We start from the raw sequence: 27523 nt of genomic DNA, 5'->3' as shown, positions 1-27523 counted from the left end.
ATATTGGGATACAGTCCGAAACATGACTGAGTCAGCCACACATCTTACCATTACTGATACACTGGGGGAGTGCATTTTAGGTCTCTATACTCACACCTCTAGCCACAAAGTACAGCACCGATTCGTATGCCTTGCATTTACATTGGCTATCCGAAACGTCCCTATGAGATGGAAATCTCGTAAATCCCCTGAAGTGCGAGCCTGGCACACAGAATTATTGCGCTGGGGTGGCGCAGAGGGTGCAGCACTACGTAGAGAAGAAATCAGAGGCCTACGTAAAACCCCGATCTCCCTCAAATGGGAGGTCATGTTAGAGGGGTTGCGATGTCATGATTTGGATTCCGTGGACAAGGAAATGGATGATTGGTAAAAAAGTGACCCATGCCGTATGTATGCTACAGGCCGGTGTGGGGACTTAATACACTATTATATGTGCGGACTACGCACAAGTAACGGTGAGGCTGTCCACTGTATGCTCAGGGAAGTGTGTAATGGGCGGATAGAGATCGGGACCTTAGGGGAGGGGGGCAGTTGGGGTAAAGTTTGGGTTTTATTACATGTATTGCCTTATAATAAAATGCTGCTAACACATTTTGTAAACAAATGTACAATAAGTGATGTAAAGCTGGAATTTAATGTACATATATGTGAAAACTGCGGCTTCAAGATGGAACACCTTTTTATAAACGGTTATGTAACAAAGATCTTGGCATAAATGTACGGTTCAATACTATAAAACTCAATAAAATATGTTTTTAAAAAAGATAATGTTTTGCTTACATTCAGAATTGTAATCACATGGAACATGGAAATAAGTCACCCAGGATAGTTAGTATATGAGCGCATTACCGTAACATACTTGTGGAGAAGTGTGGCTCAGGGGTTAGAGGCGGCAGACCCGGAAGCTGAGATCGGCCCTGGACCAGGGTTCAATTCCCCGCCTCGGCGGATCTTGGGCTCAAAAATTTCACGGACTCGATAATTCTCGCTCCGGTGCCTTCTCAACTCACGGGTTCACACTCTGCGACTCTGGGCAATAGCTTGCTTAATCTCCACAACGGCCCCTGTGCGCTATATAAGCTCAAATACATTTACATTACATTTACATTTACATACTTATGAATGCTCACAGAGGTGTGCGCCACAGAAGATTTAGAAACTACACAATGCATGTAAAAATCATAGTCATTTCCATAATCATCGACAAAGGCAAAGAAAGGTTCATTTGAAGAGTAAACTGTCAGAACTGTGTCTAAAATGTCACCATAAACTGACCACGAAGAGGCTTGTCTTGAATGCGCGAAAGAGCTTCTGACAGCTTGTACCTTCGGGTGGTTAGGACGGTGAACATTTAAACCACACCTGAGGAAGGAATAAAGTGAGGCAGATGCATTTAGGAGATGGGCGGCTCAAGCCGACTCCTCCCAGAAACTTGCGATACAGGAACAAAAAAGACACCATGAGGAAGTTTCCGCTGCCGACTGTGAGCTTGGTAGCAGCAAGATCCCCAAGGGCTGTGAGGAGAGGCAACCGTCCACACTAGCGGCTCCGACAACAAGACAATACTGGCACCCTTCAGCGCTGGTATCGGCCGCAAAAGGACACAGCCCTTGATGAAGTGCACCATGCATGATGCTTCAGGCGGAACGGGCATGCAACACCAGCTTCCTCACTTCGAAGCAGTTCCCACAACCCTCAGCAATCAATAAAGGTCACCAAACTTTTCACTGGAGGTTGTGCATTTAGAAGCGACCCTTCAGGGCTACGTTTTTTGTTCAATTTTGAAGACTTGGTAAGGTCAGCAAGCTTATCAAATATGCAATGATTGTAGTCGAAAAAGTACCTGGTATTATGGTTGAAACTGGCTTGCGCATGTGCAGAGTTAAACCATTTTCTTCCTACTTATTTGTGGTTTGCTCGACCTGAGCATAGGTAATTGTAGAACAAATAGTGAAGGGAAAGAAAGGAAACAATATCCCCTACACAGCCGGGTCCTTCTTGCCAGTGAAGTAATGAAGCAGATGAAAGCAGGTCGAGAAAATGCTTGATTCATTCTTTCAGGCTCTTCTCCCACTGAGGTAAAATCATCAACAGCCAACATTCTCAACTGTCAGTGCAGCACATACCAAGCAGAAGTACAGTAGGAGGAAGAAGGATTGTACCAAGTCAGAAGGAAGGTGAGGACAGAGTAAAAGACAAAACTAAACAACATAGATAATGGTAAGTATGACAATAACAAGAGTATAACAATTTGCTTTTAATTTCTTGAATGTAACTTGGCTGCCTTGTTGAACCCTAAAAAGGGCTTACACTTGGAACAGACATGACAAAATAGCTATAAAAGCATGCAGTGGAAGTACATTTAAAGCAGTTGCATCCTAAATTCACAAACAGTATTTTAACTATTATAAATCTCACCCGAGAACATTTTGTGAATATTAGGAATATTTATTTTTGTGTTGGGCTGTAGCGCCATATGTGGAGGCAATAGTGTGCAGAGAGGCAATGGCAGAAACATGCCAAGAAGGCTAATGTTTACAAACAAGCACGGATTATGCATGATACACTGAAACTATTACTATTTTAGTGCAATTACTTAATTCTAACACTGGTGTCTTAACTTATAAAAACACAAATGAAGCAGTCGTTACCTTCTGTGTCACTGACAGTTTATCGGTTTGCGCTGCTTCTCGCTCTATGTTTATCCAAACAAACATGAGGCAGGAGAGGACGAGAGGAAACAAGGCTTCATATCTAGAGTACAATCAAGCGATGCAAATGTCATTTACAGAAAAGCAGTGTTTGCTGATAAATAAAAAATGTATTTAAGACAATTTCAAAAATGTTTACTTCAGTGCTTCAGGTAAGATACAGATTGTAGACCAAAAGAAAACGTTCCTGCTGATGCTAGCCTGCAAAAACAAAACACTACATTGTGTGTTAGATCTAGGGTATCTAGGCTATCCTGTTTCAGGTTTAAACCTATAATCACTGGTAAAAGTCCACCAAAAAGGAAAATGCTCTCATCAGTGTAAACATATAAATACTGATAAACACTGCACAAACACAAATCAAAATGTCATTCAAAGAAAGGAAAGTGATAGAGAATGAGTAATTTTTTTTGAAGAGGCCAACGCAATATAATGTTGTTATATAAGGTAGCTGTAAGAAAGTGTGGTCTAATATTATTGCGCTTGAGTTTGATTGTTCACTAAAATATTGTTTCAGATTTTTGTTTCCTCTAGTTTTGTGTGTTTGGACTAACCGCACAGGATTTAGAAGCATGTTTTAGGTCTGATCTAATTATTTTATACACTGTAGAGAATCTGGATATTAAAATAATATTTGATCTTTTGGTATTGTTTACCTTTCTCAAGGATTGATGAAATGGCTGGATCATAGGAATCTTGGTCAATATGTACCATTGCATTTACCCACAGACGCAGAATGGGTAAACACCTTTGATATATCAGCCCTCTTTTGTAACAAGAGCAAGTCAGTTATCATATCAGGTCACCTGTCAAACACCCTAGGCTTTAAACATTCAATGCAAGGTATCTGTGAAAAGAGTCTACTCACCCTCCGTGAGAAGCGGGCTTGGTATATGGTGTAAACTTATGTGAGTGGGCACCATGCACCAATCCAGAGCACCCTTATGGTGATTTTAGTAGGCAACCTTAGAAAGCTCTCTAAGTGGTAGCTGTCGAGAGCTGCCTTCAGGCTTAGTCCAGAAGGAGTGTAAAGCAGCTTGTTTTACCGGAGCACAATCTTATGTATATAGATTAAGTGAAAAAGAACCACTCAGTGTATTTATAAAAATATATATTTATTATAGAACACTCACTAACACATACAGATATCTCCTAGCCGGAGATATACACAATTCACACAATACTTTTCAATAGAAACAGTAAGTAGCACAAATACACAGTGGTCGCCAGGGGGAGTCCAAACCATATACTAAATAGTAGTATGTGAACAACGACTCGAGTCAAGACTATACCCAGAAGATGTAGAATTGCCGGGGACCCAAGGAACCACCCAAGGTAAGTAACCAGAAACCCCAATACAGCCCGGGGCTCAATACAAGTCCATGGGTAAGTCGCGGTTGCAATTTTAAAGAAAAAGAACCCTTCTCAGTGGACCCTGAAGACACCCTGTGGAAGACAGAAGGTAGGAGAGCCACCCTACCTGTGAATACCCTAGGAACCAGGGTACCTACACCAGGGAAGCTGGATGCATAGGTCTGAAGTGGTGTTGGAAACCGTCATCAAACTCAATGGAGGACTTCAGAAACATGTCGCTGCTGAAGAAGGTGAAAGTGTCCGGTGGAACGCGAAGGTGGATTCAAGATGAGAAGTATCTGCAAGCAGAGGGGACAGAGTCTATGCCACTCAGGAGTGACCAGGAGGCACAGAAGACGAACGCGCATTGATGTTGGGACCTGCAGGAGAGCTGAAGGTGACCTTGGAGCTGCAGCTGTGTGGACCAGGCGATATTGTGGAAGACCAGGAGCTGTTCACGAGCTGTCCCACGTCAGATGTCGAGAGTTGAGTGGTCAGTGTTCGTCGGGACCACCAACAAGTCTCTGCAACTGCAAACAATGTGGAAAGCGAAGAAAGTGCAGGGTCGGGACCAGCAAGGTCCAGGTGACTCACCCCAAGCAGGGGATTCAGAACAGGCCCAAGCAATCAGGGGAGCCTGCTGAAATCAAAGAAGACACTCAAGAGGACCCACAGGCCGAAGGCACTGGAATCGTAAGAGGACCTCGAGTGAAGTGGTGAGGACGAAGATCTTAGTCACAGGAGATACTTCAGGGTGGGGCTACTTGGAGCCCGAAGATCTTGGTGGAAGGAAGCCAACAAGCCTTTGCAACGGAAAGTCGATGCTGTGCACAGGGGTTCGGTTCCTGCAGCTCCGACGAGGGATACTGGCCTCAAACTTGGTGAGAGGACAGGGCAGGCCTGAAGGGATGTGAAGAAGCACCACCTGTGTTGCTCAGCCTTACGGAGTCCGTGGGAGCCCAGGATTAGCAGACTGGTCGTGGTGGTGCCTGCAGAAGCTGGGAAGTGACTCCTTCACTTCAAGGGAGATTCGTTCAGGTGTCTTGAATGTCCACAGGCCTTGGAAGGTTCCTGCATGGAGCACAGGCGCAGACGTTGCAGCAGACGAATAGGACGACGAGACCAGGAGCAGCAAGAGTCTTCCCAGTTGCAGTCTTGATGCCCAGAGCGAAGCCCAGAGTGCCCAGACAGTCGAAGAAAAGTGGTATCCTGAAATGAATCTTGTCCCACGATGAATCTAGGGACCCACCCTCAGGTAAGCCCTTAAGTACCCTAAGGAAAGGGTTAGGACGATTCAGGGTTCCCTTCCAGGGGAGGGGTCGGACAGTGGGGAGGCTACTCCCATGTCCTTTGTCCAGTTTTGCGCCAGAGTGAAAGCCTAGGGCTCCCTTAGGTGGTTTGAACTGGACTATACAAGGAGGGCACAAAGTGTGCCCTTCAAGAAGACTGAGTGGTGCTGACAAGCGCTCCCACCCGGCCCCAGTACACTAAACCCTGTCTGGGAGGTGGTAACACCTCTCTGTGACAGGATAACTATTGTTCTGCCTTCCCCTGCTCGAGCTTGGCTCAGCAGTAGGAGAGCAGAATCGTATCTCTGGTCGGCAGCAGCCATGTTGTGCTGTCCAGGTCTAGAAGACTGGTACCAGGGGCAGAAAGGGCCTCCCGGAGGAGCTTTACAATGCATGGAATAGTCCCATCCACACCATTTACAGTGTGGGAGGGATGATTCCAATATTTGTTGGATACCAAACACGATAGGGTTAGTTACAGCCAGTTTAGAGATGGTCATCGCGTAATGCTGCATGGCCACTCTATATAGTATAATGGCTGATGCACTTACAACCAGGGAAAATGGACTCTGAAGGTTGTAGGTGTGTCACGCTCATGCAGGGGCACCTTCACACTTAGAACCAAGCACCCTGCCTATCGTTTGTAAGATGTGCTAGCACCAGCTTACACAGGCTGCAATGACAGGCCTGTAGATACAGTTTGAGTGGTCTCCCATGGGTGGCATAATATATGCTTCAGCCCATGGGGGACCCCTGGTGTACCTATGTCCTGGGTACCTCAATACCATATACTAAGGACTGATAACGTCACACCAGTATCCAATCTGGGATGTACCTAAGTGCTTACCACAACCAATTTTGCACAGAGACTGGGGTCCTGGTTAGCAGGATCCCAGTCAGACTAGTCAGAAATAGCATAGCACAAGGCAAAAAGTGGGAGTAACCATAAATCAGATCTACACCATGCACATGGGATAGTGGTGAAAACATGACACAAGACTTTCTACAACAACGAAATTCATAGCTGCGAGAAGTCCCATTGCTTTGTGTGCTACCTTGAACTAATACTGTTTTTTTACCCAACTACACTTTACTGCTGGGGTTTTTGAGTACAAAGTTAACAGCAAAATTTCAAGTCCCAGAATATAATGTGATGTGTTAAAATGTCAAGCCCATTCCGGGTGGTCAACATTACTGCATCTCGACCATAAGCAATTGTTTGAGAGAGTATAACTCGGGCCTCCTCTGAGACCAGGGGCAGCATTTACACAACCGAATCCCACACAGTCAGTTGGTATCGGCCCAAAAGGCACCCAGTGTTCTCCGACCGCAGTGCTAGGCGGCGGGACAGAAGCACAAGTTACTTACCTTTGGTAACAGTATATCTATAAGAAACAGTAGTTAGTGTTAAATTCCTTACCTTAGAATATCCCCAGGCGTCAGACTGGATCCGGAACATTTTGCATAGCAGTACCCCTGCACGTTGGTAGGCGACGTCTGTGGCTTGTCGGCGTCATGGTCGCCGGGATGACGTGGTCGGAGTATTTAGACGCCGCCCTCGCGCGCAGACGTCAGTTCTGGTGCATAGCTTTCCGCGCCAGGAACGCAAAGCCATGCCAGAGACCGACACTGGTGCCATAAAACTAGGGCCCTCAAAGGGAAATACCTTAACCCTAGATATCGGTCCGCAGAATGGGGAGGATGGGTGGGGCAGTAAGGAATCTAACACTAACTACTGTTTCTTACAAATATATCGTTACCGAAGGTAAGTGACTTGTGCATCTGAAAGAAACAGGTTAGTTCCTTACCTTAGAATAGATACCCCAGCAATACCAACCCCGGTGGTGGGTCTGTGGACCAATATCACACCAGAAAGTCCTGGAGAAGGGAACGGCCGAAAAAGCCATCTCTCTGGACTTGGCTGTCCATGCAGTAGTGTCTAGCAAACGTGTGCAGGGAGGCCCACGTAGCTGCCTGACAGATGTCCTGCAAGGTGACTCCCCGACCCAGGGCAGTAGTAGCCGCCGTGGCCTGAGTGGAATGGGCCCTCAGCCCAACAGGGGGTTCCTTTCTAGCAAAGGAGTAGCAGACCTTGATGCACAACACGACCCACCAAGAGATGGTCCGTTTGTGCACCACCCGTCCCATCTTCGCGCCCACGTAACCAACATTAAGCTGGTCATCCACCCGGAACTGGCGTGTGCGATCAAGGTAGAAGGAGAGCGCACGTTTTGGGTTCAGACTGTGGAGCCTCTCTTCCTCCTTGGAAGGATGTGGAGTAGAAAAGAAGGTGGGCAAGGTGATGGAGGACGTGTTTTTAACACAACTTTGTCCGGATGGACGGAAAGGAAAGGAGGTTTAGAAGAAAGAGCCTGGAGCTCACTCACTCTCCTGGCAGATCTGATGGCAACCATGAATGCAGTCTTAAGAGTCCGAAGACAAAGAGGACAATTGAGAAGTGGCTCGAAAGGAGCGCACATCAGATAAGTTAGAAGAAGGTTCAAGTCCCACTGAGGCATCACGAAAGGAACAGGAGGAAACATGTGCGTGATGCCTTTCAAGAATCTATTTACAACAGGGGACTTGAAAAGAGAAGGCTGATCAGGAAGCCTCAAGAAGGCAGAAATGGCAAAAAGGTAGCCCATAAGAGTGCCCAGAGCAGAGCCCTGCTGGGCAAGAGAAAGCAGGAAGAGGAGAACCTCAGAAAGGGTGGCAGAGAGAGGATCCACAGCCTTTGCTGTGCACCATGCCACAAATTTATTCCAACTGCAGGCGTATACCATTTTTGTGGAGGGACGCCTGGCTGCCAGAATCACATCACATACTTCAGGAGGCAAGTCAAATGGCCTCAACTGCAGCCGCTCAATCCCCACACATGGAGGTGGAGGCTGGACAGGTTCGGGTGGAGGACCGTCCCCTGCTGCTGCGACAGAAGGTCCTCCTGAAGAGGCAGGCGAATCGGGGGATCGACTGACATGCTGAGTAGCTCGGGATACCAGATCTTCGTGCCCAGTCCGGAGTCACAAGGATGACTTGAGCCCGGTCTCGCCTGATCTTCTTCAGCACTCTGGGCAGAAGTGGTATAGGCACACTCGCGATGAAAGCGCCTCCGAGCGAGTGCCACCTTGGAAATTCCAACGCGCAGAACTGATGACATTGCGCGTTCTCTTCGGTGGCGAATAGATCTAACCAAGGCTCTCCCCACTGCTGAAAGAGACCTTGCGCCACGTCCGAGTTCAGACGCCATTCGTGATCCATCATGCACCGGGGGCTGAGTTAGTCTGCCCTGGCGTTCAGGGAACCTGCAAGGTGTGGAACCACCAGGGGGATGCCCTGGTGTTCCAGCCATGTCCAGAGGCGCAGAGCCTCCTGACAAAGGGTCCACGACCCCACCCCGCCCTGTTTGTTGCAGTACCACATGGCGGTGGTGTTGTCCGTGAACACCTGCACTACACTTCCCCGGACAGAGGGAAGGAATACTTTCAGTGCAAGTCGGATCAGGTCCTACTGCAGAGCCCGCATCCGCCACCGGGCGTGATGCACCAGAAGGATCCAGGAGGCCATCAGCCACAGGAGCCGCAGCGTCAACCTGATCGAGACCCGGGATAAAGGCTGAAAGATTGAAATCAGAGCCTGAATATCCCAAAGCCGCTGTTTGGGGGGATAAATCCGAAACTGCACTGAGTCCAGAACTGGTCCAACGAAAAGGAGCTTCTGAGAGGGGAACAGGTGTGACTTCGGCACGTTGATGGAGAACCCCAGCGAGGGCAGGAGGTCGGTCGTAGTCTTTAGGCAGGAGACGACTGTTTGAGGCGAGCCTGCCTTCAACAACCAATCGTCGAGATAGGGGAAGACCGAGACCCCTAATCTGCGCAGATGAGCTGCGACTACTGCCATCACTTTCGTGAACACCCGTGGGGCGCTGGTAAGGCCGAAGGGGAGCAGGGTAAACTGAAAATGCTCGTGGCCTACCTTGAACCGCAGGTAACGCCGGTGGGCCGGCAGGACGGGGATGTGGAAATACGCGTCCTGCAAGTCCAGCGCTACCATCCAGTTTTCTGGGTCCAGGGCAGCTAGGACCTAACCCAAAGTCAGCATCTTGAACTTCTCCTTCCGGAGGAAGCCGTTGACGTTCCTTAGATCCAAGATAGGGTGTAGGCCCCCTTTGCCTTTCTTGGGTACCAGAAAGTAGTGGGAATAGCAACCACATCCTACTTCTGGCCCAGGAACGCTCTCGACGGCCCCCTTGGACAAGAGGGTCGTAACTTCTTCCTCTTGAAGTTGCAAGTGATCCCCCGACATGCAGTGGTACTGCGGTGGCATGCCTGGAGGGGTCACCTCGAAGGGGAGGGAGTAGCCCTTTCGGACGATTTGCAGCACCCACCTGTCCGATGTGATGGAGCGCTTGTGGAGGAGGTGATAGCGAACCCTGCTCCCCACTGGCATCGAATGGGCCTGAAAACTCAGACTAGGAGGATTTTGAGGCAGATGCTTTGGCGGCGGGTGTGGACTGGCCTTGCCGGTTTCCCCCTGCACTGCCACAGCGGTTACCACATCCGCAACCGCATTGAGGTTGGTTCTGCGGCCTGTGGCTAGCTGGACGTGTGGAGGGGGCCCCTTCCTTGGCCACGAAAGGGACGAGAAGCGGAAGTCTGCTGGCGTTGGCTGAGGCCCAAGGACTTGGCCGTAGCCCTGGAGTCCTTAAAACGTTCCAGCGTGCTGTCGGCCTTGTCGCCAAAGAGGCGACAGCCATCAAAGGGCATGTCATTAAGGGATGCTTGGACATCGCCTGAAAAGTTGGGGGACCTCAGCCAGGCGTGGCGGCGAACAGCCACCGTCGTAGCAATCGCCCTGCCTAGAGAGCCCGTGGTATCCAGTCCACAACGAATGAAATATCGTGCTGCATCCCTTCCCTCCGCAAGGGCTTGGGTTAGCTTTGTCTGGACCTCCACCGGGTGACGCGGCAGCACTTCCGCAACCGTATCCCACAAAGAGTGGGAATAACGGCCCAAAAGGCAGGCGGTGTTGACAGACCGCAACCCCAAACTCAATGGGGAGAACAGATTCTTACCGAACTGGTTGTACCTTTTGGATTCCCGATCTGGAGGGGTAGGCGGGAATGCAGTCTGGGAAGTTGAGGCCTGGATCCCCAGGCTCTCAGGGGTGGGGTGAACGGACAGGAAACAGGAGTTGCCCAGAGCCGAGCGGTGGTGTTGGACCACATTCCGATCTACAGGGAGACATGTAGAGGGCTTGGACCAGGTGCCCAACAGAACATCTGTAAGGGCCTTGTTGAACGGCAGGAGAGGCTCTGAGGAGCTTGCCTGTTGAGTACCTCAGTGAGGAGGTTAGACCTCATGGCCACTACTGGGAGCTCCAGAGCCTTGACTGCCCTAGTCAACACCACGCTATAAGCAGCCCCCTCCGCCGTAGCCATGGTCGGAGGGGAGACAAAACCAGTTTTGGGCGAAGTGTCCAAACCACTGGCCTCCCCTAGTTTGTCTGCCCAGTCCTGGCTCAACTGGCACTGCAGTGCCAGAGGGTCCTCAGACACCTCCCAATCCCCCTCGTCATCCATCTCCTGGAGGTCAGGAAGAAATGATGGAGCCGGATCGTCGGTGAAAGGCTCACCAATCGGCGTCGAAGACAGCGCCGGGCAGCGCCGGTCCGATGCCGTATCCGGACCGGGGTGGAGATTGGGGACGACGCCGCCCGAGGACGGTGCCGGGGGCGTCACCCTTGGTGACGACGCCGGCGGAGGGGTCGTAAGGTCGACTGGCGTCGCCACGGATCCAGGCCTGGATCCCGAAGACTCCTGCTGCGTCGTGACCGAAGTCGCCGACGGCGCCGGGCTGAAGCACCCGACTGTGCTGGCGCCGAAGCCGCCGGCCCGCTTGGGCTTCCAGACTGGTCCTCGGGGCCGGAAGGCACCTTGGCGGGACCCTACGGAGGGAAGAGCGACCTCATGGCCCTGAGGAAGGCGCTGATCTCCTCTGGCATTGCATTCAGCCCAGGGATTGGCGGGTGTGGAGCTGTACGCAGCGCCTGCGGCTACGGCGGAGCCGCTTGGGCGGTGTCGCCCGAACTCCTGGCCGCGTCGCGCGAGCGTCGGGGGTAGTCGGAAGAGCGATGTTGCTTCTTCAACTTCTTGTGCCTCAACTTACCTGAGGACTTGGAGCCCGACGAGTGGTGTCGACTCGCCGAGCTGTGATGACTGTGGCCCCGCGACCGCTCCCTCGACCTCCGCCTGGACCGGGACCTCGAGCGGCGTGGGGCTGACTTCCGGATCTCGAGGCGCTTATGGGACCGCTCCCGCCTAGACTTCGACGTCAAGGCACGGCAGTCGGGGCTCGACTTGTCATCATAGTCGGCCCCTAGGCAATACAGGCACTGACAGTGGGGGTCGGTAACCGACATCAGTCGGCTACCGTCGTCGCAGGGTTTGAACTTGGGCATCCCTATCGGCACTGGAGTCGAGATCGACTCGAAAAGATCCAAAACAGATCGAAAAAAGTTAGTCAAAAAGTGACTAGGAGTACTTCTCTTTCCGGATCCGCACTTGCTGGCACGGAAAAAAGAAGAACTGACGTCAGCGAGCGAGGGCGGCGTCTAAGTACTTTGACAACGTCATCCTGGTGACCAGGACGCCGACGACGGACGCGGAGCCGCGGGCAACGCCTACTAACGCGCAGGGGTACTGCTATGCAAAACTTTCCAGATCCGGTCTGACGCCTGGGGATATTCTAAGGTAAGGAAACTAACACTAACCTGTTTCTTTCAGATACTTCTCTTACTGAAGGTATCCAGCCTTTTGGATTCCCTAGCCATTGGAGTGGTAGTGACTGTGCTGGGATTGAGCCTAGAAATGGAAGATTGAACCACTAAGGTCTCTGGGGTGAGGTTTTAGGTGACACGATTGGGGTCCCCGGGAGTGAGGCGATGACAACTATAAATTTTCCTGTGCACAGGAGCCCTTGTGTAGGACTTGGACCAGGCCCCCAAGGGCTTCATTTAATGCGAGTAAGGGTTCTGAAGGGGTGATTTCCGGCTAAAGCACCTTTATCAAGACGCTCGTCTTGACTGCCAATGTGGGTATCTGAAGGCCCAGGACTACAGATGCTCTGCACCACTAATACAAATGAGGCATCCTACTCCATAGCCATGGCAGTGAGAAAGATCAGGCCAATGTCTGGTGAGGTATTAAAATCACTGGCATCCACCAGTTCCTCATATCAGTTGTCCCATGTATCATCCAGGGTGGTGACGGGCATAAAAAAGGTCCACTGAGCCCTCCCAATCATCACCCTCTTATGGCCTGTTAAAAGAAAAAGGCACCGACTATGACAGTAAGGTACCGGTAGGTGCTGGAATCGGGGTAGGACGACGCTCATCTGGCTCTATGTCGGAGTCAGGTATAAGGATGGGGCCTGTGCCAGGAATGACGGCAGTGGAGCTGGCACCAGGGAAGGACGTGGTCTTGTGGATGGCACTTCTTCAGATCCAGCACCAAAGAGGTCCGAATAGCGCTGAGGGCAATCCTGCCAGTGGAAAACCAGTAGGGTCCCTCCTGTACCTGTGGAGACTGAATATGCTTCAGAGGAGTAGGGCCATACAAATATGAGGTGCATAGCCTTATAAAAATATTGAGTTGGGTGGGAGCCACCCCAGCTGTGGGAAACTCTGGCAGGCATGGAGCCGACCCTGGCACAGGCTCCACTGCGAGGCCTAGAGTGCCAACACTCCTGCAGCAGGTTCAATGACTTGGACAGGTACGAAGGAGTGGAAAAGCAATTCGACTTGTTAGATGTTGGTTTATGTGACTTACTCGACAATAGAGATCGAGATCGTCATAGGCTATTCTGAAGTAACGGCAAGGAGATCGAGGGATCGTTCCCTCAGTGCCTTTGGGTGCATGGCGCAGCAATCCTCGCATGTCTTGGAATGATGGGCCCACTCCAGACACCAAAGGCAAATCAGATGCAGGTATGTCCCAAACATCTGCATGTGACAGGCACCATGTGGGTGGAGACTCTGGCCTTCTAGGGAGACATCCCTAGCACACAGGAGATGAAATCTCGAAAAATGCCTCGCCAAAAGTTGAGAAAAAAAGTCAGTCAAAAAAGACTAAAAGTAGCTCTCTCTGGATCTCCGCTGACTTGGGCAGAAAGAAGAGAACAGATGTCAGCTCGCTAGGGTGGTACCTGTATAAGGCACAACACATGTCACACCTGTGCGGCCGATGCAGATGTGGAGCTGAATGATGCCACTTACTGGCGCGCAGGGCTACTGCTCAAAAATTTCCAAAATCAGTCTGACGCCTGGGGATTATACTAAGGTAAGGAATGTGCGGCTAAAAGTCTCTATCAGATAAAGAACAATAAATGAATTCGAAGTCTATACTGAATATTTTGTATTTAATGCAAGATCAGGATATATTATTTCAATGTAAACCATATATCATGAATGTGACCAAATTCTTTTAAACTAATTTACACTTTCACTATAAAACCTAGAGTAAAGGTGTGTCTTAAATATAAATAATTATTTATTTTACTACATGGAGCAAATTTCGTGCGTCAATGTAAACATCAATTTCAGAAGCAATGTACTAATGAACCCAAAACGGTATAGCATAGGAACCTTGTAATTTGTAGGTGGTGTACTGGTTCCTTATTGAATGTTTTTATGCACATTTTCAGGGTACTGTAATCTTGCATTTCTTGACTGTACTTCCCAGGAGAAAATGAGAGGAGGCAAGTGCACATAACAAGTACATGAAAAATTACCCTGTGCTGAGAAGGAGGTAGGATGACATCAAGGAAAGAGCAATGCTGAGAAGTCGCTGGAAAAGCAGTGTGGGGCTAAGGAGAGGAACCACCATGGAGGAGCCTGAAACAGAAATGGAAGAGAAAATCAGAGATCAATACAGAAATCATGAAAAATGTCAAACCCTAACCCTATCTGCCCTGGCAGAAAGCAGCGAGTGCCTTAGTTTATTCTGCATCCAAATACTATTACAGACCTTACTCTGGAATTTACTTCCCAAACCTGAGCTGGGCCTATTGTATTATCGTTCCCTGGGAATCGCTTTGTATTAAAGCAGTTATGTAAATAGACATGGTAGGAAGTATTTAGAAATTGACTATAGCTTCATTACTACGCAGCACGCTTAGCCCATAGTCTTTACCAAGCAGACAAGTACCGCGCAAACTATTTTTAGGTACCATTGAACACGAGACTTAAACACACAGGTGAGGTATTTATGTACACCTATATATCACAGCAAGTTTGGCAGAAAGCTAGATCTTGGTCCACTGACTGCTTTTGTGATTTGGTGTAAATCCATTCAGTGGTTTTTGAAAAAAAAGGTACAAAAATATTTGCATAGCTGGATGGTTGGGTCCACGAGAGTACAACTGGAGCACCTATTAAAACAGAGCATTTAGACTTGCCCAGCGAGCTTTCTTTCCTGTGTGCCATCTCGCTTCCGCTCAAGTTAGACTCCTGCAGGAGCAAGCATTCTGATTGGCTGCGAGCAACATAAGAAAAATGTCCCCTGTCCTGAAGTAAAAATATCTATTAATATTACTAGGGAGTAGGGTAAGGATACCCTGACCAATAGGCCATGGGAGGGGAGGACAGAGTGACACATCCAAGTCCAAAAAAATAATAATAATAATAATAATACTATTTTGCAGCGATCCCGCAGGACTCCAGCAGGATCACAGCAAGAACATTGAAAAAATGCAGCTAGCCATTTTTATTTAAGTATTTGGAGAGAAGGAATGTGAGCCATTTGCAGGCCTGGGAACCCCATCTCCCCGAGACCCAATCTATTTAATAAGAGAGGGGAATGCATCCCCTCTCCTTGAGCGGTCTGTGGCCCCGGAGACCCCATCCCTGTAAGAAAGTGGCTCTATATATAATGGACCAAAGTAAGGTACAGTGTGTATAGAGTCCCCAAACTCCAGAGGTATAACAGAGGTTAAAGTCAGATCTGACCGTAGGTTCTAAAGTGGTAGCTTGGTCGAGCAGTAAGGAAGTATCAGAGGACAGTGTAAAGCATTTGTTGTACACAGTCAGCAAAAGGTTTCACACACTCAAGAACTGAACTCTAGGCCAATTGTATTTAAATCAAAAGATATAGTTATTTTATTTTAGAACCAACAGGTATCAAAATATACTTTTCTTAATATGAGTGACTTCAGGTAGTTACTTTGCAAAAAGGCAATAAACTTTGTAAGCACAATAGTTACAGTGGTTGCAATAGGCAACACAATTCGAAACACAATTTAACATTGAGCTCAATGGGTTTTTCTACATAAATGCAGTGGATTACTTTAAGGATTACTTTTCTAACCACAGGACTGGATCCTGGAGTCAGTCCCGGGACCTAAGCTGTAAACAGTTAAGTAAAAGCGTTTTGGTTACAGTTGTGGTTTTTAAAGAATATAAAGGTATTTTCAAAGCTTGACACTTAGAAACTTTTCAGTGCAAAACTAGCAATGTTATCCTACGGAAGGAAATTCAAGTCACAGGTAAAGTAGGTTCTCGTTACTTTTGTAACCCAGTACTGGACTCCTAGGTTCAGCACTGGGACCTCTACATAAGACAGGTAAGTATTTACGTTTCAGTAGTTGGTACGATCTTTAAGGAATATTTCTAGTTTGCAAAAATCGACACTTAGGAAGGCACAGGGGGCGTGGGGCGCCGGGTGCAGGGGTGTCTTTTGGCGTCGGGAAATCTTACCCTCAGCTGGTCGCGGTTGGAGGGATCCCCGGTTCTGAGGCTGCAGGGGTCGTCTGGGTCATCGAGGCGGGTCTTTGGGCACTGGACTTCGGGTCCCAGTCGCCGGGGGGACGTCCTCATGGTCTTGGGTCACTCAGGCACAGGCAGGGCTTGGTGGGTGCAGAGTGAGCTGGATTCACGGTTCCTTGCTGGCACCAGGGGTATTGCTGTTGGAGCAGAACCACTGCTCATCGGAGTCCCAGTCTTTTGGAAGGTTCAAGACAGGCATGTCCTCCGGGGTTGTTGAGGTTGCTGTCCGCAGGAGTCGCCGGAGGTTCACTGGAGCAGGTTCAAGGATCAACAGGCCTGTAGAGTTCTGGGGCCAAGTCAGTGGGTGTCATCGTTATGTTAGCAGCTTTGCAGCAGGTCTTCTTGTTTCTTGGTGTTCTTGTTGTTGCAATCAGGATCTGAGGAAGGAAGGTTCAGGGTGCCCCTAAATACTAAATTTAGGGGCGTTACTGGTAGGGCAAGGGCAGGGACCAATAGGCCCCTTTCCTGGGGTGGGTACACCCCTAGTCTGCTCCTCTCCTGTGGGAGGGGGGCAGAAGCCTAGCTGTGATTTGGCAGGGCTCCCCAACTTCAAGATGGCCGGAGCCCGAGGTTGTGCTTCACCTCACCTCTCCCACATGAGGGGTGAGGTTGGCACAGGCTGGCACACCCCCCTTCCCGATTTAGGGTTACCCGTCAGAGTGGGGGTCAGAACTGGTGGGGGCCAGTTGCTGAGTACAGCAAGTGGTTTGGAGAAGCTCACAAAACGGCAGCCTTTGAAGCTTCCCCCTGCCCATCCTGGGGGTGGAGACCTAGCACCTCGCCCAGGATGTGCTTTGTTGCAGGCCCAGGAGAGCAGGGGGCTCTCCACCCAGGCGTTCAGCAACATGTCCATTGTGTGGCAGCCTAGACAGCCTCTCAGACCAGACGTGGATTGCAGGTTAGGTTTCAGGGGGCATCTCTAAGATGCCCTCTGGTGCATTTTACATTAAATCCTACACTGGCATCAGTGTAGGTTTAATGTGCTGAGAAGTTTGATATCAAACTTCTTAGTCTTCAGTGAAGTCATCATGGTGGTGTGAAGTTCGTAATGACAACCTCCCAGCACCATATACTCTTAATGGCAGCACTGCACTTACAGTGCCCAGGAATGGCCCTATGCACTGTAGGGGCACAGGGAGTATGCACCTGTGCCCACACCACTGGCATAGGGCACCCAGCTAGAGGGGTGACTTATGGATGCCAGGGCAGTGAGATTGTGGGCATGGCACACAGGGATGTGTGCCATGTCGACTCTTTGTTTAGTTCTGCACATAGACACTCAGCCTGCAACGGCTGTATGTGGGTGTCAGGCACAGGGCCCCTAAGGGTGGCACAATAAGTGCTGCAGCCCATAGGGGTCTTCTCTGGTCACAATGCCCTGGGTACATAGGGTACCATTTACTTGGGGCTGACAGGTGGCCAGAGATGCCAATTGGGTTTTAGTTTCAACACAGTTTTAGGGAAGGAACACAGGCCCTGGACACCTGGTTGGCAGTAGCCCAGGGCACACTCAGTCAAAGCACATCAGCAATTCAGCAAAAAGTGGGGGCATACCTATGCAAGAAAGATGGCACTTTCTCCCACAACCCCCCCCACTCCACCCAATGAAAGGTGATGAGACTAACCTTGCCCTAGGGAGTCTTCATTGTCTAAGTGGAAGAACCTGGAAAGTCCATCTGCATTGGCCTGGGCAGTCCCTGGTCGGTGTTCCACTCCAAAGTCCATTCCCTGTAGGGAGATGGACCATCTTAGTAGTTTTGGATTTTCCCCTTTCATTTGCATTAGCCATCTGAGAGGTCTGTGGTCAGGTTGAACTAGGAAGTAAGTTCCAAACAAGTAGGGCCTCAACTTCTTCAGGGACCAAACCACAGCAAAGGGCTCCCTCTAAATGGCACTCCAACATTGTTCTCGGGGGAGTAGCCTCCTGCTCATAAAAGCAACAGGTTGATCTTGGCCTTCTTCATTGATCTGGGATAGGACCACTCCTATCCCTAGCTCAGAGGCATCAGTCTGCACTATAAACTGCTTGGAATAATCTGGTGCTTTTAGAATTGGTGCTGAGCACATTGCTTCTTTAAGGGTGTCAAAAGCCTTTTGGCAACTAACAGTCCAGTTTACTTTCTTGGGCATCTTCTTGGAGGTGAGTTCTGTGAGGGGAGTCACAATGGACCCATATCCCTTCACAAACCTCATGTAGTACCCAGTCAAGCCAAGGAATGCCCTGACTTGGAGGTGGGTTGTTGGAGCTGCCCAGTCCATGATACTCTGGATCTTGGGTTGTAAGGGTTGTACCTGGCCTCCACCAACAAGGTGGCCCAAGTACACCACAGTGCCCTGCCCTATCTGGCATTTGGATGCCTTGATAGGTATTCCAGCAGATTGCAGGGCTTGTAAAACCTTCCCAAGGTGGATCAGGTGATCCTGCCAGGTGGAGCTAAAGACAGCAATATCATCAAGATAAGCTACACTAAAGGGCTCCAACCCAGTCAGGACTTGATTCACCAACCTCTGGAAGGTGGCAGGGACATCTTTACCCCAAAAGGCATTACAGTAAAGTGATAGTGCCGATCAGGTGTGGAGAATGCTGTTTTCTCTTTTGCTCCTGGGCCCATGCCAATCTGCCAGTACCCTGCAGTTAAGTCAAAGGTACTGAAAAATGTGGCTGCCCCAACTTGTCTATCAACTCATCTGCCCTTGGAATGGGATGAGCATCTGTCTTGGTGACAGAGTTGAACCCTCTATAGTCCACACAGAACCTCATATCTCTCTTCCCACCCTGTGGAAGAGGCTTGGGGACCAGAACCACTGGGCTAGCCCAGGGGCTCTCAGAGGGTTCAATGGCCCCTAACTCCAGCATCTTGCTGACTTCAGCTTTGATGGTTTCCTTAACTTGGTCTGATTGTCAATAGATCTTGTTTTTGACAGGGTTACTGTCACCAGTGTCCACATCATGGGTACACCAGTTGGTCAGACCAGGGGTCAGGGTAAAGAGACTAGCATACTGTTGCAAGACGTGCTTGCAGTCAGTCTGTTGTTGAGCAGAGAGGGTGTCTGAAAAGACTACTCTATCCACTGACCCATCTTTTGGGCTGCAAGAGAGGATATCAGGGAGAGGTTCACTCTCTACTTCCTGTTCCGCATCATTCACCATCAGCATGGTGATGTCAGTCCTGTCATTGTAGAGATTAAGGCGGTTTACATAGATAACCCTTGTAGGTGTTCTGCTTGTGCCCAGGTCCAATAGGTAAGTGACCTTACTCATTTTCTCCAGGATAGGGTATGGGCCACTCCATCTGTCTTGGAGAGCCCTTGGTGCCACTGGCTCCAAAACCTACACCTGTTGCCCAGGTTGAAATTCAACCAGTGCAGCTTTTTGGTCATACCAGTGCTTCTGAAGCTCCTGGCTGGCCTCAAGATTTTTGGATGCCTTTTCCATATACTCATCCATTCTGGACCTTAGGACAAGCACATAGTCCACAATGTCTTGCTTGGGTTCTTGGAGAGGCCTCTCCCAACCCTCCTTCCCAAGACAAAGTGGTCCCCTTACAGGATGACCAAACAGAAGTTCAAAGGGTGAAAACCCTACTCCCTTCTGTGGCACTTCCCTATAAGCGAAAAGCAGGCATGCAACAGGACATCCCATCTCCTTTTGAGTTTTTCAGGGAGTCCCGTGATCATACCTTTCAATGTCTTGTTGAATCTCTCAACTAGGCCATTGGTTTGTGGATGGTATGAGGTAGTAAACTTGTACTGCACACCACACTCCTTCCACATGTGCTTCAGGTAAGCAGACATGAAGTTGGAACCTCTGTCTGAAACCACCTCCTTAGGAAACCCTACCCTGTTGAAGACACTCAGGAGGGCCTTGGCTACTGCAGGGGATGTAGTAACCCTAAGGGGCATTGCTTCAGGGTACCTAGTAGCGGGATCTACTACTACTACTAGAATGAATTTGTTCCCTGAGGCTGTGGGAGGTTCAAGTGGACCCACAATGTCCACACCTACCCTTTCAAAGGGAACTCCCACCACTGGCAGTGGTATCAGGAGGGCCTTTGGGTGGCCACCTTCCTGCCACTGGCCTGACAGGTAACACAGGAGCTCACAAACTCCTTCACCTTTTGATGCGTATGGGGCCAGTAGAAGTGACTGACTAGCCTTTACCCAAGTTTGTTTTGCCCCAGATGCCCAGCTAGGGGGATGCCATGAGCCAATGTTAGAAGGAAGTCCCTGTACTTCTGTGGCACTACCACTCTCCTGGTGGCTCCAGGAGTGGGGTTTCTTGCCTCAGCATACAGTAATCCTCTTCCCAATAAGCTCTGTGGGAATCACTGACATCTGTGGGAATCACTGACATCACCCTGATCTTGTGAAACAGATTGCTGCCTCAGGCTTTCAAGAGTGGGACAGTCTTGCTAACCCTGGCACAGCTCTTGCCTAGTGGGTCCCCCTGGGCCCAGGAGATCAACCTGGTAAGGCTCAAGCTCCTTGGGCTCTGTTCCCTCTAGGGTTTCCAAGTCCTCTCCCTGAGGAGGGGGTCCTGAGAGATTTGCTGTGTAGAAGCTGATCCCCCAGTCTTCTTGCTTTTTCTCTTGGTTGGTTGGACCATACTTTCAGGCTTCAACCCTACTTGTTCACCCTTCTTTTTGTTCCGTGCTCTTGTTTGCACACACACCAATTCAGGGATACCCAGCATGGCTGCATGGGTTACTTGCTCAACCTCAGCCCAGGATGGGGTTTCTAGGTAATTTCCAAGCAGACCGTCTGAGAGACCACTACCTGTTTCAGGTCATTAACCCCCCAGCTTAATGTCACCATAGCCATAGGATGAATAGTGGTAACACTGTCAGCATTGGTGACTAGGTGAGTTTTCCCAATCAGGTATTGCTCTGGGGAAACCAGTGTATTTCTCACCATAATGACACTGGCACCTGTATCCCTCAGGGCTTCTATCCTAGTTCCATTAATGTAGGGGTACTGTAAATACTTTTTCAATTTGGGTGGCCACACAGCTACATTGGCAAGCTCCACTTCCCCTAAGGAGACTAGACTTGCTTGAGTGTACTCCCAGATTTGCTCTGGGCACTCCTTTGATCCCGATTGTAGACTTGCTGCCCCAGGAGTAGCTGTACTGGGTGCCTTAGGGGCTTTGTTGTGAGGGCAATTTTTGTCTACGGTTAAATGTCCCACCTTTTTACAGTTGTTACAAAAGGCCTTGGAGGGATCAACGTTCTTCCCCCTACAGGGCTGAGGCACATAGGGAGTAGTTTGGGACCCACCCACCTGTACAGGTTTTTGGGGCCCTTTGGAAGACTCAGACTTTTTATCTTGGGGATTCTCACCACCTTTCCCATGGGGAGGTTTTGTGACCACCTTATTTTGGTCACCCTCAGTGGTTGTCCTTGTCACCTTAGTCTTGACCCAATGGTCTGCCTTCTTTCCCAATTCTTGGGGAGAAATTAGACCTAGGTCTACCAAATGTTGATGCAGCTTTTCATTTGTGCAGTTACCTAATATGTGTTCCTTCATGAACAGATTGTAAAGTCCAGTGAAATCATGCACATTATGTCCAGCTAACCAACCATCAAGTGTCTTTACTGAGTAGTCTACGAAGTCAATCCATGACTGGGTCTGGGTTTGGTGAGCCCCCCTGAATCTAATCCTGTACTCCTCATTAGTGAGCCCAAATCCCTCCATCAGAGTCTTCTTCATGAGGTCATATGACCCTGCATATGGCCTAGAAAGAGTTAGAAGCCCGTCTGCAGTTACCAGAGAACAGTTCCCACAGGAGTGCCCCCCAAAAAGGTTTCTCTACTCTCCTTATTACACAAGCCCTCTCATAGGGCCAGATGTAGGTAGCCTAATACCGAATGTAAAGAACAGCCTAGGCGGAGGTCTTAAATTGCCTACACAGTGGTAACAGGACAAGAGACTTAAGAAGGACAGTTTCCAAAAGATTACGTTTTTGTGCTGAACAAATTTATTATTAAATAAAACAATTTAAAAATACATATATCAAATGACACATTAAAATTATATTTCAGAAATATAAATCACAGTAAAAAACACATAATCAGTTCCTTTTACAATGAAAAAATGGGGGAGTGGTGTATCAAGTTGTGTGTCGACGCGTTTGGGCGGCCAGCGCCTTTCTCAAGACAGAGGACAACTTTAGATAGGAACAGCCTGAGGAACCGAATTTTTATATATTTCATTCAGGTCTTTGGAAGATTAGAGGATTCAGTTGGTATTGGTGACAGAAATCTAATCTGACCAATGATTGTTTCTTATGCAAAGCTAATGATGATGTATATTCCACTTTTTAAATTGAAGCAGAATGGATGGATAAATCTGATATTTAAGGCGATAATGCGTCGCCTTCACGGAATAAGACCAGTCAGAGAAGGGACTTCATATTTTGGAAATTGCACCTAATAGTGCAATTCATTAGCATCAAGTTCTTAAATGGCAGTTGTTTGGGGCGCTTCTGAAGATTCTATTTAGCTGCTTGTCATAAATCACAAACCGATAGGAAAATCCGTATTCAGCTTATGAATTAAAGTATTCACGGTTTGCTTCAGAAGCGTGGGGATTGACAAACGCAATCATTTTATCCCTGAAGCACGTTTGGAACAGAAGACCACCTTCACACGCTACAACCAGAAACGCCGCCGGTAATATCCAGATACCTAAAACCAAGGCGTTTGTCAATCCCCACGCTTCTGAAGCAAACCGTGAATACTTTAATTCATAAGCTGAATACGGATTTTCCTATCGGTTTCTTTCACATTAGGGGATAGTGCATATGCACTCCGTTCCTTCGTCCTGACACCCTACCTCAACCCCACAACCCCCAGCCAGAGACGATACAATGTGGCACATAAATCCACCCGGAACATCGTGGAGCGCACCTTTGGGCTCCTGAAGAGCCTGTTCCGCTGCCTCCACAAAAGTGGGGGGGGGCACGGCAGTACTCACCAGTAACATGCTGTAAGATCATTGCAACCTGTGCAATGTTGCACAACCTCGCAACTAAGAAGGGCACAGAGGTGGAATTGGAGGACTATGAAGACCATGACGATGAGCAGGCACTACCAGCAGCCAACACAGTGGGAGTAGCAACACCCACAGACAGAAGACAGAGATGGGCAGAGATCACACACAACTACTTTTGAGTAAGTATAGAGACAAAGCACCTGTTGTACTGCAATGCACGTTGTTTATTTGGCACTATGTTAAATGTCTGAAGACACAATTGTAACATACTAGTGTGCCTAGCACTACTGGGTGGACGGGGGTTACCTCACCCTCACATGTCCAACTGAATTTGGCAGACTCACTGCTTGCGGCCATGAACAGCACTGCGTGATGCATGAGGTTGGCTTAGTTCCAAGTCTGCTGTGCCAGCGCCGGCACTCTGGCGTCTGCTGCTCCTCCGTATTTCAGGGACAGGGTGCTGCTCCTGCTACTAGTGGTATCTGTGTCCCCTACACCTTCTGCCCCTGTGGTGGCTGACTGGTTTGTCAGCAGCACTTCCATTGCTGTAGTGACTCTCCCCATCCCCCTCCTGAGATCAGTACAGCAGTGCACCAGCCCCTCCTGCATCGCAACTGAACGGCGACACAGCAGTGAAGCTGCAGTTGCAAGACGGTGCATGCCCCTTGTCTGCTGTTGCATGCAATGGCTCTCCCTACGCCTTTGTGCACGGTCCTCATGTAGTTCCTCACAGAGGGACATCGCACATTGTGACATGTCCCTGACTCCATCGGCCATGTCCCTCATGCTGTCTGCCATTGATGTAATTCCCTTGTTCATGTTATCAAAATTTGTGTTCAAATGGCGCATTTGTCTGTGCACTGCACTAATAGCTTTTGCCTGCAGGCGCTACACCTTGACCATTGTGGTCTCAAGGACACGGAAGACACCCTCATCACGGCCACTCACGCTTGCCTCCCGGACCCTACGACGTCTTGTTCCTCCGGATTGGCTGACAGGAGTGAATGTAAGACCTGGTGCATTTCCTGCCATTGACTCTATTGACTCCTCACCCTCCCTTTCCTCATCGGAGGATGTTTGTAGGATCCTTAGCGGGGGAACGTCATGCCTCCTGGGCCTGCAGATGTATGATACCTCTGTGTCTGCTGGTGTGTCAAGTTGTTGTGACTCATGTTGTGGTGAGTCAAGGAGCACAGGAGATGCTTCAAGTTGCATGGTGTCTGCCTCTGGTGTAGCAGCTGCTTGTGTGCAGGGTGCTGTAGGTGTTGCAGTTCTGGGCCCTGCATCCCTGCCTTCTTGCTCACTCCTATACCTTGGGAGGTGTGCCCGTCCCTCTCCTGCATTGACTTGCTTGATGTCTCTCCTGTGGACAGATTTAAACAGTGTCTTAGTGGTGCTTTCACAGTGTAATTCACTATTAAATCACATTATAATATCACTATTTCCTGCTCCTCCCATGTCTCTAATTGTATTGTGTGGCATGCCTGACATTATTTCATGTTGACAGCTCTGATGGCTATTCTTATGACTACCACTCCCATAATGCATTGCAGGTGAATACTGAAGTCTGTACTGGATTTCCTCAACACACAGCCACATTGGGGGAGGGACACAGGCAAGGGGTGAGGGATGATGGACATGTCCCTTACCTTTCTTTGATGCAGTTCGGGCTGAGCTGTCTGCATCACCAATCCCCACAACGTACTCTGGCTCCAGTGTGGACTCCACAAGCTCTTCCAGATCCGTGCGAGCAGGTGCCCTGTTCTTCCCTCCACCTGTAGCATTGGCCTCCTTACTTCTTGCAGCCAATTTCTTCTTGGTTATGATCCTTAGATCATACCATCTCTTCTTGAGATCGTCCACTTCCCTGGTTGTCACTCCTATTGCGTTTACTTTGGTCTGGATCCCCAGCCAGGTGTTCTTCTTGACAGCCTCTGGTACCTGCAGGGACTGCTTTCCAAAGATTTTGGGTAGTGCTTGACAACCTCCTCCACCAGCACCTGAAGTTCACCAGTGCTGAACTTCATCTTCCTCTTCCTCTCTACACCTTCCCTCTGGGAGTCTTGGGGATCCATTTGTTTGTACTGCAGAGCTCAGCTTCACAACAGCCTGTCTCTGTGTAACTGCTCTCCTGTGTGATCAGGTACTCTGCACCTGCATGGGTGTGGCCACTTCCTGGTTGTGGGGTGGGGTGGATGTACAGGATTGGTGGATTGCTCTGTTGGTTGGCTGAGGGGCGGGGTGGAGGCACGTGATTGGTTGATACTTCAACTGCCTAATATTTTGTATCCCCGACTCAGTATTTACCGATTCGGTAAATACCGATTCGGTAAATTCAATTCATTCCTATGGGCATCCGGGCCCATAGGATTGCATGTGAATTTCCGATTCGGTATTTGCCGTATCGGTAAATACCGATTCGGTAAATACCGGGTCGGGGTTTCCGAATTTTACCGAATCAGTATTTTTTACCGATTTTTTACCTCCATCTCATTTCCCTTTTCTAAAATACCGCTTCGGTAAAAATCGGTATTTTAGAATCGGTAAAAATGAGTTACCTACATCTGGCCCAAAGGCTGTGAACCACTTGGTGATGTCATCACCTTCCTCAAAATTAGGGACAATCCCTTTGGGGATTTTAGGATCAGAATTATCTTCTCTATCCTTATTGGTATTATTGCTGCCACCATTGATGGGTGCTAAACCCAACTCGTTCCTTTCTTTCTCTAGAGCCAGGAGTCTGGACTCTAGATCTATTCTTTTGGCCAGTTTTGCTAGAAAGCTGTCCTCTTCACTGGGGATATTCCCAATGTTTTCTCTGGGACCTGTCCCACCTGTGTGAGGCCTAGGATCCCAAAGATTGATTCTTGGAGTAAAGGGTATGGAGGTTCTCTCCTCCCTAGAGATGACGGGGGGGGAGATTTTCCTCCTCCTCTGACACCTCTCCCCCTTCTGACTGGTCATCACTCTGTTCAGAGGGGAGGCTTTTGCTCCTGTAGCCCTTGTTTGGTTGGATGCAAGCCCATTGTTATGTTTTTAATTTTGCATAAGGACCACATTTCCTTGAAAGACAAGTGTGAGTAAGGTGTGAGGTCAAGCTCCTCAACCAGGTCCCTGGTGTTATCTTCACTAATAGCTGGGTTCTGTTGAGACATTCTAACCTGACAGTTCTAACCCTCTACCCTTGAATATAGTGATTTTTATTGTTCTAAAATTCTAAAGGGACTTAAGCAAGGCCCTAACAAGACTTTCAGTATTTTGGAAAAACCTATTTCAGAATTCTAAAGGCAACTTATGAGTTCTGTCGTGTGCTCAGATGGTAACCAAGTAGTCCAACAAAAGCAAGTTTGTATCCCACCGCTGATCCACCAGTGTAAGAAAGTGGCTCTATATATACTGGACCAAAGTAAGGTACATTGTGTATAGAGTCCCCAATCTCCAGAGGTATAACAGAGGTTAAAGTCAGATCTGACCTTAAGCTCTAAAGTGGTAGCTTGGTCGAGCAGTAAGGCAGTTATAGGGAGGACAGTGTAAAGCATTTGTTGTACACATGCAGTCAGCAAAAGGTTTCACACACTCAAGAACTGAACTCTAGGTTTTTATATCAAAAGATATAGTTGTTTTATTTTAGAACCAACAGGTGTCAAAATATACTTTTCTCAATATGAGTGACTTCAGGTAGTTACTTTGCAGAAAGGCAATAAACTTTGTAAGCACAATAGTTAAAGTGTTTGCAATAGGCAACACAATTCTAAACACAATTTAACATTGAGCTCAATGGATTTTTCTACATAAATGCAGTTGATTACTTTAAGGATTACTTTTCTAACCACAGGACTGGATCCTGGATTCAGCCCCGGGACCTAAGCTGTAAACAGTTAATTAAAAGCGTTTTGGTTACAGTTGTGATTTTTAAAGAATATAAAGGTATTTTCAAAGTTGACACTTCGAAACTTTTCAGTGAAAAACTAGCAATGTTATCCTACGGAAGGAAATTCAAGTCCCAGAATTCCTAGGTTCAGCACTGGGACCTCTACATAAGACAGGTGAGTATTTACGTCTCAGTAGTTGGTACAATTTTTAAGGAATATTTCTAGTTTGCAAAAATCAGCACTTTGAAGAAATTTCAGAGAAAAACAGTCAATGGTTTCCTATGGAAGAAAATTCAAGTTACTGGTAAGTACAGTTAAGATTACTTTTGCGGTTCATACTGGGCTAAAAGGTGCAGCACTGGCTTCTCTCATGATCACAGGTGAGTATTTAGGAATTCGTTATTCGGCTGATTTTAAGTGAATATTGTAAAGGCTCAAAAATCCACACTTAGAAGAAATTTCAAATGAAAACCAGGCAATGTTAACC

At 48.5% G+C, this 27523-nt stretch overlaps 1 protein-coding gene across 2 annotated transcripts in view; it reads right to left on the bottom strand.

Moving 5' to 3' along the window:
- Positions 1-27523, bottom strand: part of PIGN (phosphatidylinositol glycan anchor biosynthesis class N) — a 1076629-nt gene that overhangs the window by 186331 nt on the left and 862775 nt on the right. For both annotated transcript variants that reach the window (XM_086965406.1, XM_086965407.1), the window contains exons 22-23: positions 14140-14242; positions 2652-2754 (exon numbers count right to left, since the gene is read on the bottom strand). In XM_086965406.1, coding sequence (XP_086821532.1) covers positions 2652-2754; positions 14140-14242 — 206 coding nt within the window. The remainder of the gene's footprint in view (positions 1-2651; positions 2755-14139; positions 14243-27523) is intronic.

The sequence above is a fragment of the Lissotriton vulgaris genome, chromosome 4_1 (assembly GCF_964263255.1).
Source record: "Lissotriton vulgaris chromosome 4_1, aLisVul1.2, whole genome shotgun sequence".
In the NCBI taxonomy this organism is placed as follows: Eukaryota; Metazoa; Chordata; class Amphibia; order Caudata; family Salamandridae; genus Lissotriton; species Lissotriton vulgaris.
This window is presented reverse-complemented; position numbering and strand designations above follow the sequence as displayed.